At 39.6% G+C, this 13240-nt stretch overlaps 1 protein-coding gene across 1 annotated transcript in view; it reads right to left on the reverse strand.

The window, feature by feature from the left end:
• Window positions 1–13240, reverse strand: part of PLPPR1 (phospholipid phosphatase related 1) — a 139074-nt gene that overhangs the window by 63511 nt on the left and 62323 nt on the right. Inside the window, exon 2 of the mRNA XM_067315511.1 lies at window positions 12613–12721. Within this exon, the coding sequence (XP_067171612.1) occupies window positions 12613–12675 (63 nt within the window). The 5' untranslated portion in view covers window positions 12676–12721. The remainder of the gene's footprint in view (window positions 1–12612; window positions 12722–13240) is intronic.

Consider the following 13240-nt stretch of genomic DNA (forward strand, 5'->3'; position numbering starts at 1 on the left):
TATCACTTCAAATTTCATCTGCTGCTTCCAAGTCCTATTATGTCTGAGTTAACCCTTTTCTATACCTTTTTATCACAGTTTTTAATCTGTCAGATAGCCGTACTATAAAATTAATAGTGTTCACTTCAGTTTCCAGAATTCTGTTGTGAGTCATCTTCTTGCTACAGAATTGTGAACGGAGGTGGGGAGGGAAAAAAGGGCAAACCTGGGTTTTGAAAACTTGTAAAATCTTAAGCTCTGGTGCTCACTTATGTCCCTCCACTTAAAAATATCATTCTCTTCTCAACTGTTAGCCCTGTCAAAACAAGTAGAAATATAAATTAGTTGGTGTTATTAGCTGCAGCTATTTAAGCATGAAAAGGTTTGTTTTCACTTCAAGAATGATCTGTATGAGTCTGTATTTAATAGGACTGGTGTTCTTCAAGACTCTCTTTTAGCCAGTCTCCACGTACAAAAAGGTCACCTTTACCTTCTTCAGTCTTTCTAAACCAGGGCAGAGTAGTAGGAGGTATAAAGAAGCACACATGGTTTTTTGTAAGAAATAATAGTGGAAAGTATGAAGAAGGAGTTCAGTGGAAATTAACTGGGGAGGCAGAAGTTTGGAAAAGCTTCACAGTGGTAGAGCTTGATGATTTACAAAACAGACTGAGGTGGCAAGGCTTAGAATAGGAAATTCTATCTTACATTTTTGGGACTACAACAAGGACTGTGGAAAAGAATATCAACAGCCTGACTACTGGTAATCAGCAGGCATGTTCCTGTCAGACAAACAAATATGTAGGGGAAATTATTGCAAGCAGACACAAGTCATCATGGTCTTAAGGTTCCAATTGCACATACCTCTAAAATTCAGGGAGATTTTTTACATGATTCATTATTTTACTGCTTTCTTTTACGCATCTTCTTTTTTGTTGCATTCTACCTTCTACTCTTTCCCAGTCTTTGGGCCCAGCTTCCTGGTCCTCCGTGTCAGGTTACCTCACTGTACTAGGACAGATATTAGGAAAAATGTTTGTCCTATGAAGGTAGTCAAAACCTAAACATGTTGCCTAGTGCAGTTCTAAGAAAACTTGACTGGACAAGGCCCAGAGCAATGCAACCCAGCAACCTAATCCCTGCTTTGAGCAGCGCTTGGGCTAGAGGCCTCCAGAGGTCCCTTCCCACCTAAAGTATTCTGTGAGTCTGTGACCTTTCTTTAAACCCAGAGAAGTGGAGATTTAGGTCTCCTGCTCACTTGGTTGATGCTGGCTACCTTCCATATTCGAGTTCCAAAATGTTTTACTCCTTTCATAATCTCTACAGAAAGACTCATACAATAGTATGAAAACCTTGAAACCAGTCATGATGAAACAGTGCTGTAATGAATTTGTATGTTTTATAAAGAACTCCTGTTCCCAGAATTTAGTTAGTACAGTTGCTTATTGAGAGTTTCAGTATGTCTCCTCTCAATGAAAGGAGACTTCACTGATTTTTGTTTTGGCTAGTTTAAAATGAGCTCATAAAGATCGCTGAAGACTTCTGATTTAACTGACTCAAAGATTAGCAAAACCATAAAGATAATAGAAGTGTATTCTGTTATCCAACCTATTTGAAAGACTAATTCACTCCATGGTAACTGGAATCTTAAAATGGTCGGGCACTGACAAGAAACTAGTTTACATTTAAAAGATTAATTAATCTATCTTTTTGCTATAATTTTATTTAAAATGAAGTTTTGGTTATAGGCTACAATAAATCAAAGCGAAATCTGACAAATAGTTCCACTGTGAAAAACACAATATCACCAACTATTTTCAGAAGAGGCTTAAAATCTGAAATATCTTTCTCAACCTTAAAGCACACAAAACTCAGTGAGTTTTGGGAAAACACAAGTATATTGTTATACCTAGTTTAAACTAGATAAAAACACTATTAATTCAATAATACTGTGCATCTGCATGAAATAATCACATGCTAAATTTCTGTGTTTTAATAAAATATGTAACAAATATTGATGCATTACCTAAGAGATCTGCTTCCAAGTGTGCAAAATCTACACTCCATAAATAAGCCATTAAGTGGCAACAAGCAATAGATTATTGATTTTCAGGACAGACATACAACATGAATAGCAGAATTAAGAGAAGGAAATACAGAGATAATTCAACCATTACATGAGCAAATGCAGCCATCCTTTAAATTACAGAATTCACCCTACTGAATTGACAGTGACTTTAGTAATAACTGCAGTGTTATTTCCAAGATGCTTTAATCTGACTCCAGCACAGTTTTGGTATTCCCCATCAATAATTGTTGTAGAAATGTAAAAAAACCTTTGATTAATAAACTATTCTGACTTATTTTAAACCCACAACAGCCAATCTTTCCCAGTGCATGAGACCTCCCATACATCATCTCATGTGATCAGATCACAAAGAAGATCACACGAGAGGGACGGGGAGACACCTGGAACACGTTCAGTGGGGCTTTTGGGTATGTGTAATCCTTTCGAGTGGGACAGCCTGGCTTGAGCAGCTCCACCACCTTTTTGTTGTGCTGACACTAGACACAAGCACAGGGGGAACTGGGCAGCCAACTGATGCGGCCCTAAAGGACGTGCAGCGGGAAAGGTGCCATATGCTGCAGCCCTGCAAACAGCCCGTGCACAACCTTCGCTGCAAGGCAATTAGAGATCGCAGCCAGCCCTGGAGCACGGGGTATGCCTAGTCTGATCCCAGTGAAGTACTGTAAGCGCATCACCTGAAAGTGTGGAACAACTCTGTAACAATCGACTAGCTGTTTAGTAAAATATTGATAAATCATTTATCTAACAGCCATTTCTAAAAAATCTATCTGCAGTAGAAATCTGGTCCATTAAATCATTCTGTTTCAAGATGAAGATACATCATTACTCCTGGTCCTTTAACATGAGACTGGAGAGCTCCAGGAAGAGCTAATACAATTTATCATTGTATATTTATACCAAAATCACAGCTCTCCTAAGCCTTATATGGTCTGAACTTGTTAAATTTGTCAAAGTGTAATTTTAGGCATGGCATCAAGCTGAAAGATAATCCGTAACAACTGATGAGCTCTAAGTATGAGGGTCAAACTCCAACCATTGCTGTAAGCAATCATCATCGTGAGTAATGATTTCATGTATGTCAGACTTCAATGCCCATTTAATACCCTTTTGTACAAGACGTAACAATGTTCAAAACACCAGTTCTCTGCAATAGCACTCTCACAGGTATTTTCTGCAAATATTTCTGCATATGAACAGTTCATATATAGCCTCTTCAAAAACCTCAGAGTTCACATCTGGGAACACACATGTGACCAAAATTACTTGTGTGAGAAAGTGTACGATCGAACTTCAGGAATAGTAAATGTAATCTCAGAACTATTTGTGTTATATCCAAATCTCAGCAACATCTCAGAAATTCCTAGTGAAACACACAACTAAAGTTCAGTATCACTATAAGGGAAGATAATCACAGAAGTATTTAATATAAAATGCTGGGATGCGGGGTTGGGCTGAGGGGAAGTGGCAGGCTTCAGACTGGCCCAGAGGTCACCAAATAAGTAATGAAGCCTGATGTGCACTGGCCAAGTGAGTTAAAAAACTGGAACATTCAGTATCTTTTTTCCAGAAAACTACATGTTATTTTATTTGTTGTCACATTCCATGGCTTCCATAGTAGCTGTAACTATTTATTTTGTGATTGTTACAGATGCTGCTGACAGATTATTTTTCTGTGCTTCAAAAGGAGAATATACCATAATTCAGAAGCTATTTGCTTCCCAGATCACAGAATCACAGAATCACAGAATCGTTGAGGTTGGAAGGGACCTCTGGAGATCATCTAGTCCAACCCCCCTGCTCAAGCAGGGTCACCTAGAGCACGTTGCACAGGATCGCGTCCAGGAGGGTTTTGAATATCTCCAGAGAAGGAGACTCCACAACCTCTCTGGGCAACCTGTTCCAGTGCTCTGTCACCCTCACAGTGAAAGTATCTGGGGTATCCGCCACTCCTCCCAGTTTTGTATCATCATCAGCAAACTTGCTGAGGGTGCCCTCTGCCCCTTCATCCAGGTCATTGATGAAGAAGTTGAACAAGACTGGACCCAGTACTGACCCCTGGGGGACACCGCTAGCTACAGGCCTCCAACTAGACTCTGTGCCACTGATCACAACTCTCTGAGCTCTGCCATTCAGGCAGTTCTCAAGCCACCTCACTGTCCACTCATCCAACCCGCACTTCCTGAGCTTGTCTATGAGGATGTTATGGGAGACAGTGTCAAAAGCCTTGCTGAAGTCTAGGTAGACAACATCCACTGCTCTCCCCTCATCTACCCAGGCAGTCATTCCATCATAGAAGGCTATCAGATAAAGACATTAAAATGTTCTGTCAGCATCTTGGGAATGGTTCAAGTTGGTGCAATACCTTAGGTTTGCAAAAGAAGCATGAGACTTGGCAGGCTGATTCCTAAAGCTGTTTCTTAAACTCTATAACAATTCCTAAAGAACAGACAATGCCAATATTCTTTAAAAGCTAAATCGCTTGTACGAATCTGTTTGCTGCAAGACTGGTCTTGATGACTTCATCCGTGTAACACTGCTAAAACAAAACCATCCTTTCTGATGGTTGACGTGGCTGGTCAGAAGCCAGAAGAGAACCCCCTTGCCAGTCTGATGAAACTGGACATGTTTAAAAAGAAAGAGACACTGCTTTATTTTTGAAAATTCTCCTGATGTCAAAACATTGTCTGAAAAATTTGAATGAGTTTGGAATTCTGGAGTATACTTTATACACCTTCTTCTGCTGTGAGAATTCTTAGATGTTTTCTACTGAACAGGTCTCAGGAGGCTGCATACTTGTATTTAGGGTTACTTAGTATGGATTTATGAGTCCCTATTCATTCTTATCCACCCATTTTAAAATTTCATGTGGCTTATGCAAATTAAGTATTATGCTAAATAAACTCAGAGATATTCCGAAAACACACTAAACAGATAAAAAAAAAGAAGAAGAAGAAGTGGCAGATGCAGATCAGAGGAAATGGTTCAGTTTTATCATGAGGACTTCAATGATATGATAAGGAACAGCCCCTGCAATGGTTTCCAATTTTTCATACACCTGAGAAAATAAATAGCTCAGCATCGTGTGGTTGGGAGCAGAGGGAAAATATGAAAAACTCTCAAGGCTTTGAAGTTGGCAAGAAAAAAAAAGTAACACATCAACCGTCTACCATAATCCGCAACACAAACACAAAAATCTAAGTATGTTTGTCAAAAGAAGAGAGGGAAAAATTCAGCAGCAATTTTCATCCACAATATCACTCTGTTCCCACAGGGAGATTATTGCCCATATTAAACATGGTTTCGTATGGATTTTACTATCATTTTACTATCTATTTTAAGTCTAATTAAAGGTGTCATAGTTATCTTCCATCTTAGAAGGTATGTCCAACAAAGCTTGTAGAAGTCTGCACTTGTAATGCAGAAAACTTCCTTGAATGAAACCTGGTTTTATAACTGATTTCTTTACATATAAACAATTTTGATTACTAGTTTTCCTAGCAGTCATCTACCAAAGCTATGCTTTTTCTTTTTTAACTTATAAATTGGCAATACAAATCTCTATTTATATAACAAAGCAAATTCAATCTCCCTAACCACTGCATGACTGAAAAATACAGTTCTTTTCCTCATGAGCCTGGTTATTTATGCCTACATACTATACATTGTTATCAAAACTGTTAGCTATTATCAAGTTACAGCGAAATCGCTGAAACAATGGGCTTTCAATGTTTTTGTCTACTACTGAATGCACTTTTTATTACTCATAAAGGCAAAGAATTCTTGGTACCTTTAACCTCTCCCATGAAAACTGCAGCAAATTAATTGGTGCAAACCCCAAGATATTATTCAGGATGTCAAAGGGATTATTTGCAATGGGGAATTTTCAGGATAAAGAGGGCATAAAATAGGCCTCACATGACTGCTAGCAATGTTACAATCCTTCTTTCACTTATGTTTTAATGAAAAATGCAGTAAAGCCGCTAATCCATCTTAGTAGCCCCTTAATGTTAATTTTAAAAGTCAGTGTCCTCCAGAAGCTAAGGAGGATCAAATAGTAATCTGTTTTTTCCAGAGTGCTCATCTCAGCCACAAGTTTTATGTCATAGAAGGTTTGATGGTTTCTGCCTAATTGTTAAATGCCTAGAAGGATTATCTTTTAAAACAAAGTTTTATTTTATTGTCAGGTAACATTAAAACTGTCTAGCAATTTAACAGAATTAACCCAATATTCAATAGACACCTATTCACTGAGATTAAGCCAATTTTACAATATGGAGTTATGTAGTCAGCTGGAACAAAGGAGGTACATGGTGGAGGGACAAAGAAAGCAAACAATAAGGAGTGACTGGCAAACGGGGAACATATATAGAGACATTTAAGAGGAGCAGCAAAGAGAAATGAACACATATGCTGAAGGAATAAGAAAAGAAACAACAACACTCAAAGAGAGAAGTGACCAAAGCAGGGGGATTATTCAGAAACACCATCCTGCTCCTAAAGGAACTCCTGCAATTTTGCACAGCATCTGTCATCATCGATTCACACAGTCAGTCTAAATAGCGGATTTAATGATGGGGAGTTTATACAACACCAGCACATGAGACGTCCCTTAGGGTCTTTTGTCCTCACCTCAACCCGGTGTAGCAGCCAAGTACTACTGGTTGCATTTTATAGACGGAGAAATCAGGCACAGAGAGATTTAAGTCAGTATGTTCAGGGCCGTGCAAGACATCTGTAGCAAGGGAAAGGATTGAGCTGGTGCACAGAAACCCCTGGAGACCCTTCTGGTCTGCCTCAGCAGAAACAAACAAAAAACTCCACACCTTGGATCCTGGATACTGTCACAGAGAGTCACTGATTATTTCAACTTTTTGGAAGCTAGTTCAACTCAGGATGCCTTTTCAGTTAATGTTTATGTTATAATCTGCCTGAAATTATTCAGAGTTTTCTAGGAGACCCAGACATTACTTTGTCAAAATTAAAACCAACTTTTTGCACATTCAAAACTGTAAGCTGTGTTCAGATGTTCTTTATGTGGTTTTAATCATATCATTAAAGCTGTAGTGCAATCAACAAGCTTTTCTTAGGAGAGAAATATTGCTTTTTCTTAAACACAGACAGAAAGTGCTTCCCAGTACTTTCTATGCCTCTTACAAATGTTGCTTTGAGGATTACAGCATACAGATGCCAAGACCAGTGACACTGCACTGGTAAACTTTGGCAGAACTCCCACAGAGTCTGCTAATACTATGCTCAAAATTAGAGGATGCCAGCAAGTACACTCAAACGGGCAAAAATTGTTCAAGTTTTCAGAACACCTAGACAAAAAGTTAGGATAAAAAAGGAAAGTGCCATGTATACCCTGATTGTTCTAAATTCAGCATATTTTCATAGCTTCCTAATCCCTGCTGTGATGCTCCAGAAAACAGGAGCTCAAGAGGCATTTGTCTCGCTTACACAAATCATCTCAGTCAGTATCTTGGAAATTCTTCTGCTAAAGAACAGTTCAGCTGTTGGTTTGACTACATGATATACTGGCATGAAAACGCAGGCAGAAAGAGAGAGGGAAGAGAGCCTCACCACTGCGTATCTAAAAGTTGAAACTCTTCTTTCTTTATCATTAGATTTTAACTGGTATTAGGAGATGATCCAATCAGTCCAGTATTAAAAGAGAGTAAAACGTAAAGGAAAAATTACCACAAGAACTACAGACACAATGATCCTATGAGGCTATAACACACCTACAGGTTCAAATCAAAGTTTGCATCAGAGTAGATGTAAGATTAGAGCTTCATATTTTGCAGCATTTTTCAGTGTGTTGCAGTTTTCTTTAAGGGAGGGGAGGGAAAGAAGAGATTTTCCTTACAAAATCTTCAGTTTTGTGCAATGCAGTGTATATTGAGTTGTCAAGAAGAAACAGTTTCCACTCTGCCTGCAAAAGCTTTCCTGAAGGCAGAATAATGTATTTATCTGCAAAAGTAGAATCTTCAGATTACAGAGTTTGAAACATGTCCAGCCTTTTAAACTTTGATTACTTTTCGTTGCTTACTTGAGTCTGCCCTAACCTACCTTGTCATTGTCAGGATTACAATAATCCACAATAAAGAACAATGTGACACATACGTCAGTCACATTAAAGTCATTTCACATTCAATAACTCTTTGATCAGTTTAAGACAGTTTAATTAAATCTGTGCCAGAAAATTATTGTGTTTTCATGTGTATAAGCCGTACTCCTCAGATGCCCTGACTCCTTTAAAAGTAACTGTACTTGAAAATAAATCTTCAGATAACTCATAGCATAAAACAAACCCTAAACAAGGAGTAGCAGAATGAGAAGGAACAGGAGGAAAGTGGAAGCAGATGAGGGGACATCAGCACAGATTCCAGTATAAAGTTCTTTTTTTTTTTTTTTTAATCTAGACAACATTAGAATCCAAGCATTGTTGATTCATAAGAAAAAAGAGTTTTCTTTGGGGGGAAGAGGTGTTGCTTGTTTATTGTTTCTTTAAAAACTGCCATTCAAACACACAATGGTTCGAATGTTGTGTTGCATGTCTTCCCATTGAAGTCACATAATGTGAGAACGCTGTTTACTCACAGTATCTAACTGTATCATTCCAACATCTATTGTGAAATGCAATTATCACACCGCATTACACTTCCTGTCAATAATGATAGGCGTCAAAAATGCTGTGAAAGTAGGTGTAATCACTTTGCACCAAAATCAAAGCCACACTGTATGCAGCTCCCCTCCATCTGCCTAGCATGAGTTTTGTCCTAGAAAGCTAACACCCGAAACAGGCTCAACAAAGAGAGGGACACCAGGGCCCAGGGCCAGCACAGCTGGATCAAGACCTCAGGGCAGCTCAGCAGTCATCCGGGAAGAAAACTGGGATTTGCCAGGCATTACACTTCTCCCACCTCTGCACCCCTTGTCCCTGCTCATTGGCATGTTTGTTGCCTACATTTGAGGGTAGCTTAACTGTTCTGACAATTTATTCCCTATCTGCAGAATATTGGGCCACTGAAAATGCTGGGTACAAAACAAACCTATGGCAGGTATGATTTTACCTTTCTCTACCCTCATCCACCAGTATATATGTGCACTAATGTAATAACATAAGGTAATGTAATATTGGCAGACTATAATATAAACATTAACTTAAAAGGCAATCCTGAGTTGAACTATCTTCCAAATAGTTGAAATAAGCAGTGACTCTGCTCTGTGACAGTAGCCAGTATGCAATGCCAGCTCTGTATTAGGTGGGAGGATGTAGAACAATACTCCTTGGAGCAGACGTCATAAAGTGGGGTTGCAAAATAAAGAGACGGCTGTGCTGAAATATCATTAAAGATGCTCCTGACAGCACTTTGTCACTAGTGCCCCAGCAGTGTGAGGAAGGGAGGAGATGCCCCACAAAGAGCTTTGGCAACCAAAGCCAGCATAAGTCAAAAAAATGCATGAAATACGAAGGACGTGAGGGAGAAATGTGCCTGTCTTCCTAGATGCTGCTTCTCTCACTTTCTCTCACACTCACTTACAACTCTTAAGACCACTTCAGGAATCAGTCTCAGCTGTCAAAAAATCCTCAAACAGGCTGCTGTGCACTATTTGTGTTTGCTGGGACAGACCTAGGGCCTACAATGAGCTGAGGAGCCCTCCCCAGGCTTTGCAGCATGCTCCGGGCTCTCCATCAATCACACAGTGCTCCAGAGGCTCCTGAAGCAGAAGGACACTCCAGGGCATCCAGGCTGGAGGCTTGGAGCATCAGCCCTCATGGAGCAGGAGCCCACCTGTCTGCACTGCCTGCAGCACAGGCCAATGGGTGAGGAACAAAATTGCTCCGATCTTCTTGTACCCTCTGCAGGGTACATGTGAACCAAGGAAGAGCTAGAGACCCCTGAAGGCTCCTTTCATTGATGCTGGCTGCAAACAATGTCACAGAAGGGAGCCAGGGAAGGGAAAACCTTAGTATCTTATATCTCCTAATTAATTGGTTAAGCCTTTAACAAAATCTAATATAAGTCATCATGGATGTTTGGTGACAAATGCCAGCCTATAATGATATCTGTTATAACACAAAAGAACCATCTAGAAAACCACCTCCAATATTTGGGAGAGACACTCAGATTTGATAAGTGGCTGAGAATTAGTTTAACGATTTCCTATTTAGCCTTTAAATCTACTCTTAATCTGACACTGCATTTCTAATTATGGACTGATAACATTGATTTAACATTTCTGTCATTACAGATTAGATGTCACATGCAACCTCTATATTATTAAAAATTTCCTGTTCTGAATATAAAAAGGAATTTGTAAAGTAAGGCATGGGGCATAAGTTCTTATAATGAGACATTTATCTTCAGGTCAAGTTTTATAATAACTGTTACAAGTTAGTTGGGAGTGAGGAAAATGAAACTGAGAAAAATGGAATGTGAATAACCGCTGAAATTATAAAAGTGCCACATTTATACAGATTGAAGCACAATGGTATTTAAAATGCCACAATTGTTTGTGACACTTCATTTTCACCGCTGCCATCATAACTTATTGAAACTACACTGTGTATCAGACAATTCACAAATATCTACTGGCATGGCATCTGATGTGACCAACACTCAGCTAAAAAAAAATGCCATTTTTTCTTAAGAGCAAATATCTCAAAATTCACAAGGAAGGGACCACATCCCATGGTGAAGACAGTGGAGAGAGGTGTCATAGCCTTGGGAACAGGACTGTAATAATATCTATTGGCCATCTCTTTCCTTTCTCATGACTACCTAACATGTCTGCTGCCAGAAAAGCAATTGTTTTCACATGGAAAAACTTCATGAGGGAAACAGGCAACATGTTTTATTGTCCTCCATGTGACTTCAGCAAATGCAGCCAAGTGTCATACAGCTAATTGTCTCTTGTGGTTGCTTTAAACCTATAAAAAAATGGCCCATCCTAAACCATGCAATCCAGCATGGGACGTGCTCTTTAGGGTAGTTCATCTAAAATGAGTTCCCTTTAGTATCAGAGCCACAGCAGCATGAAAAGCAAAGCACTTTCAGTCTGCACTAAAATTTACAGAGACTTTTCAGACTCAATGGCTACTATCAATCATCTCTGCATTCTGAGAAGGAAATTAGATTTCCTACCTTTTGCTTATTGCTACAATGCTTGACATAAGTCTATGAATTTGGAGTTGCAACAGTACTACACTGAACATTAAAAATCTATAGCATGGACAAAGAAGGGGTAAAAACAGATGCAGCTGGCACATGCTTTTACCCTGTGTAGCAGAGAGAGACCATACTTTCAAAGACTGGCTCTCTGCTTTTGATTGGGTCTTAATTTTAAATTGGGTTTTAATGAGCAAGGATAGTATATGAAAGGACAAGGAAAGTTTCCTTTGGAGGTAAAGAATTCTTTTTCCTTCCCTTTGTCAACAGATTTATTCTTATGTTCATGTCAGTCCATCTAGAGCAAGGTCAATTTATAGTTCTGTCATGGGCTGCCAACCAGGTTCATCACTGATATATTTAGAGAACTAAAAATCTTCAGAGTTCCTTGTTTTAGGCGATAAATTTGAGATATATTATTCCTGATGGTTTCTAATCTAGCCTTTCTTCTGATCTTATTGCTGTTTTCCCCCCCATTTTAACCTTTCTTTCTTTAGCAGAGGGGATAAAGTAGCAACTCTGCTCCTCAGTAAGAGAAGCCTTTCGGTCTCCCCAGGAATCAGAGGCTGATTCCCCAGAAATCTGGACGTTGTGTCAGTGACAAATCCCTCTGAAGCAAGGCAAGGCTCAGCCACCCTCCCACACTGGCGTCTGCCGTAGCTGTGGCTCCGAAAGCATTGTGTTGATCTCTGCCATCAGCCCTGTTATGCTTTCTCCTCTGCCCCCAACTTACAACGAGATTCCTCCTGCCCACTGAAGTCAAAAGGAAGATGATTACTGACTTTGGATGAAGCGCCCAGGGATCCTCTGTGTTTTTAGAGCTAAACTAGTAGCATAGAAAGTGGAGAGTGCAGGTAAGGCAACTGGATCTCCTGGCTGGAGGAGACACTGTGAACAAGGGACTCCAGAAGAGTAAGGATTACAGAAGTCCTGAATGTCACCCTTTTCCTATGTCTCTTGGGAAAGGTCAGTGCTCAGGAGCTCTGGAAAGGAGCTGTCTGCGGTGCCTGTTCCAGCTGCCACTGGAGCATATATGAACCCTTCCAGGATTTCCAAAGGAATGGGGAAAGTCTCATGGGACATCCAGCATTATGACTACTCCTTTAGCAGTTTTCAGTGTTTCTCTTGTGGGCCAGCACAAGCCACGTTATAATTTGGCCGAAAGAATGTGTTACATTTGAGGTACATCAGATAGGTGGCTATAAAGATCGGGCAGTCATAGGCAGCTATTTCCTTCTCACCATCAGAGTCTGACAGAAGTTTTCATCTTCCTTTCAAACTTAGAATTCACATCCCTCTTGGTGAGAAAACTTTCCCAGCCCTGTGAGGGGCAGGTGAATATTTAATTTTTGAGCCAACTGAATGCTCACTCACCTCAATAAAGATGAAGCAGGGGATGATAGAATAACTTCTCTGGGTATTGTTTCCTAAAGCCATTTCTCATCACACTTCTTGGGGAGGCACCATTCAAAATTTTAGTATTCTGAAAAAGAAGAGACAAAGATACACAGTAAGTTTCATTTTTTTGCAAACTGCACGTTTAAGGCAAAGTGGTTCATATCGTGGAACACTCACATGTGTACTAGACCATGGGATACAGACTGAAAAGAACATCAAGATCTAACCTGTTGTACAAAACAATCTGACAAGGCAATCCCTTTGCAGCCCAAAAGCAAAAGGCTTTTGGTCACAAGACACATCTTCTACAGACCAGAGTAATAAAGGATAAAACTGTATTCTCTTAATTACAATCCAGTCCCAAGCAAAGACTTCTTCCCAGGACACACTGTAAAATCATATTTTTAGCCCACAACTCACAGCCTTGCCTACACTATAAGTGTTTTGAATCAAGAAGTTTATGGAAACTAATTTGTGAACTTGTACTTTAAAAGACATCCTTATAATACATTGCTCTATACATGATCAAAATGATCATCTGCATGACATGTAACCTGTTTGAGACTATAGCATGGCTTATTCAGACAAGAAAACCTGGCAGAAG

This window comes from Apteryx mantelli, chromosome Z, assembly GCF_036417845.1.
Source record: "Apteryx mantelli isolate bAptMan1 chromosome Z, bAptMan1.hap1, whole genome shotgun sequence".
In the NCBI taxonomy this organism is placed as follows: Eukaryota; Metazoa; Chordata; class Aves; order Apterygiformes; family Apterygidae; genus Apteryx; species Apteryx mantelli.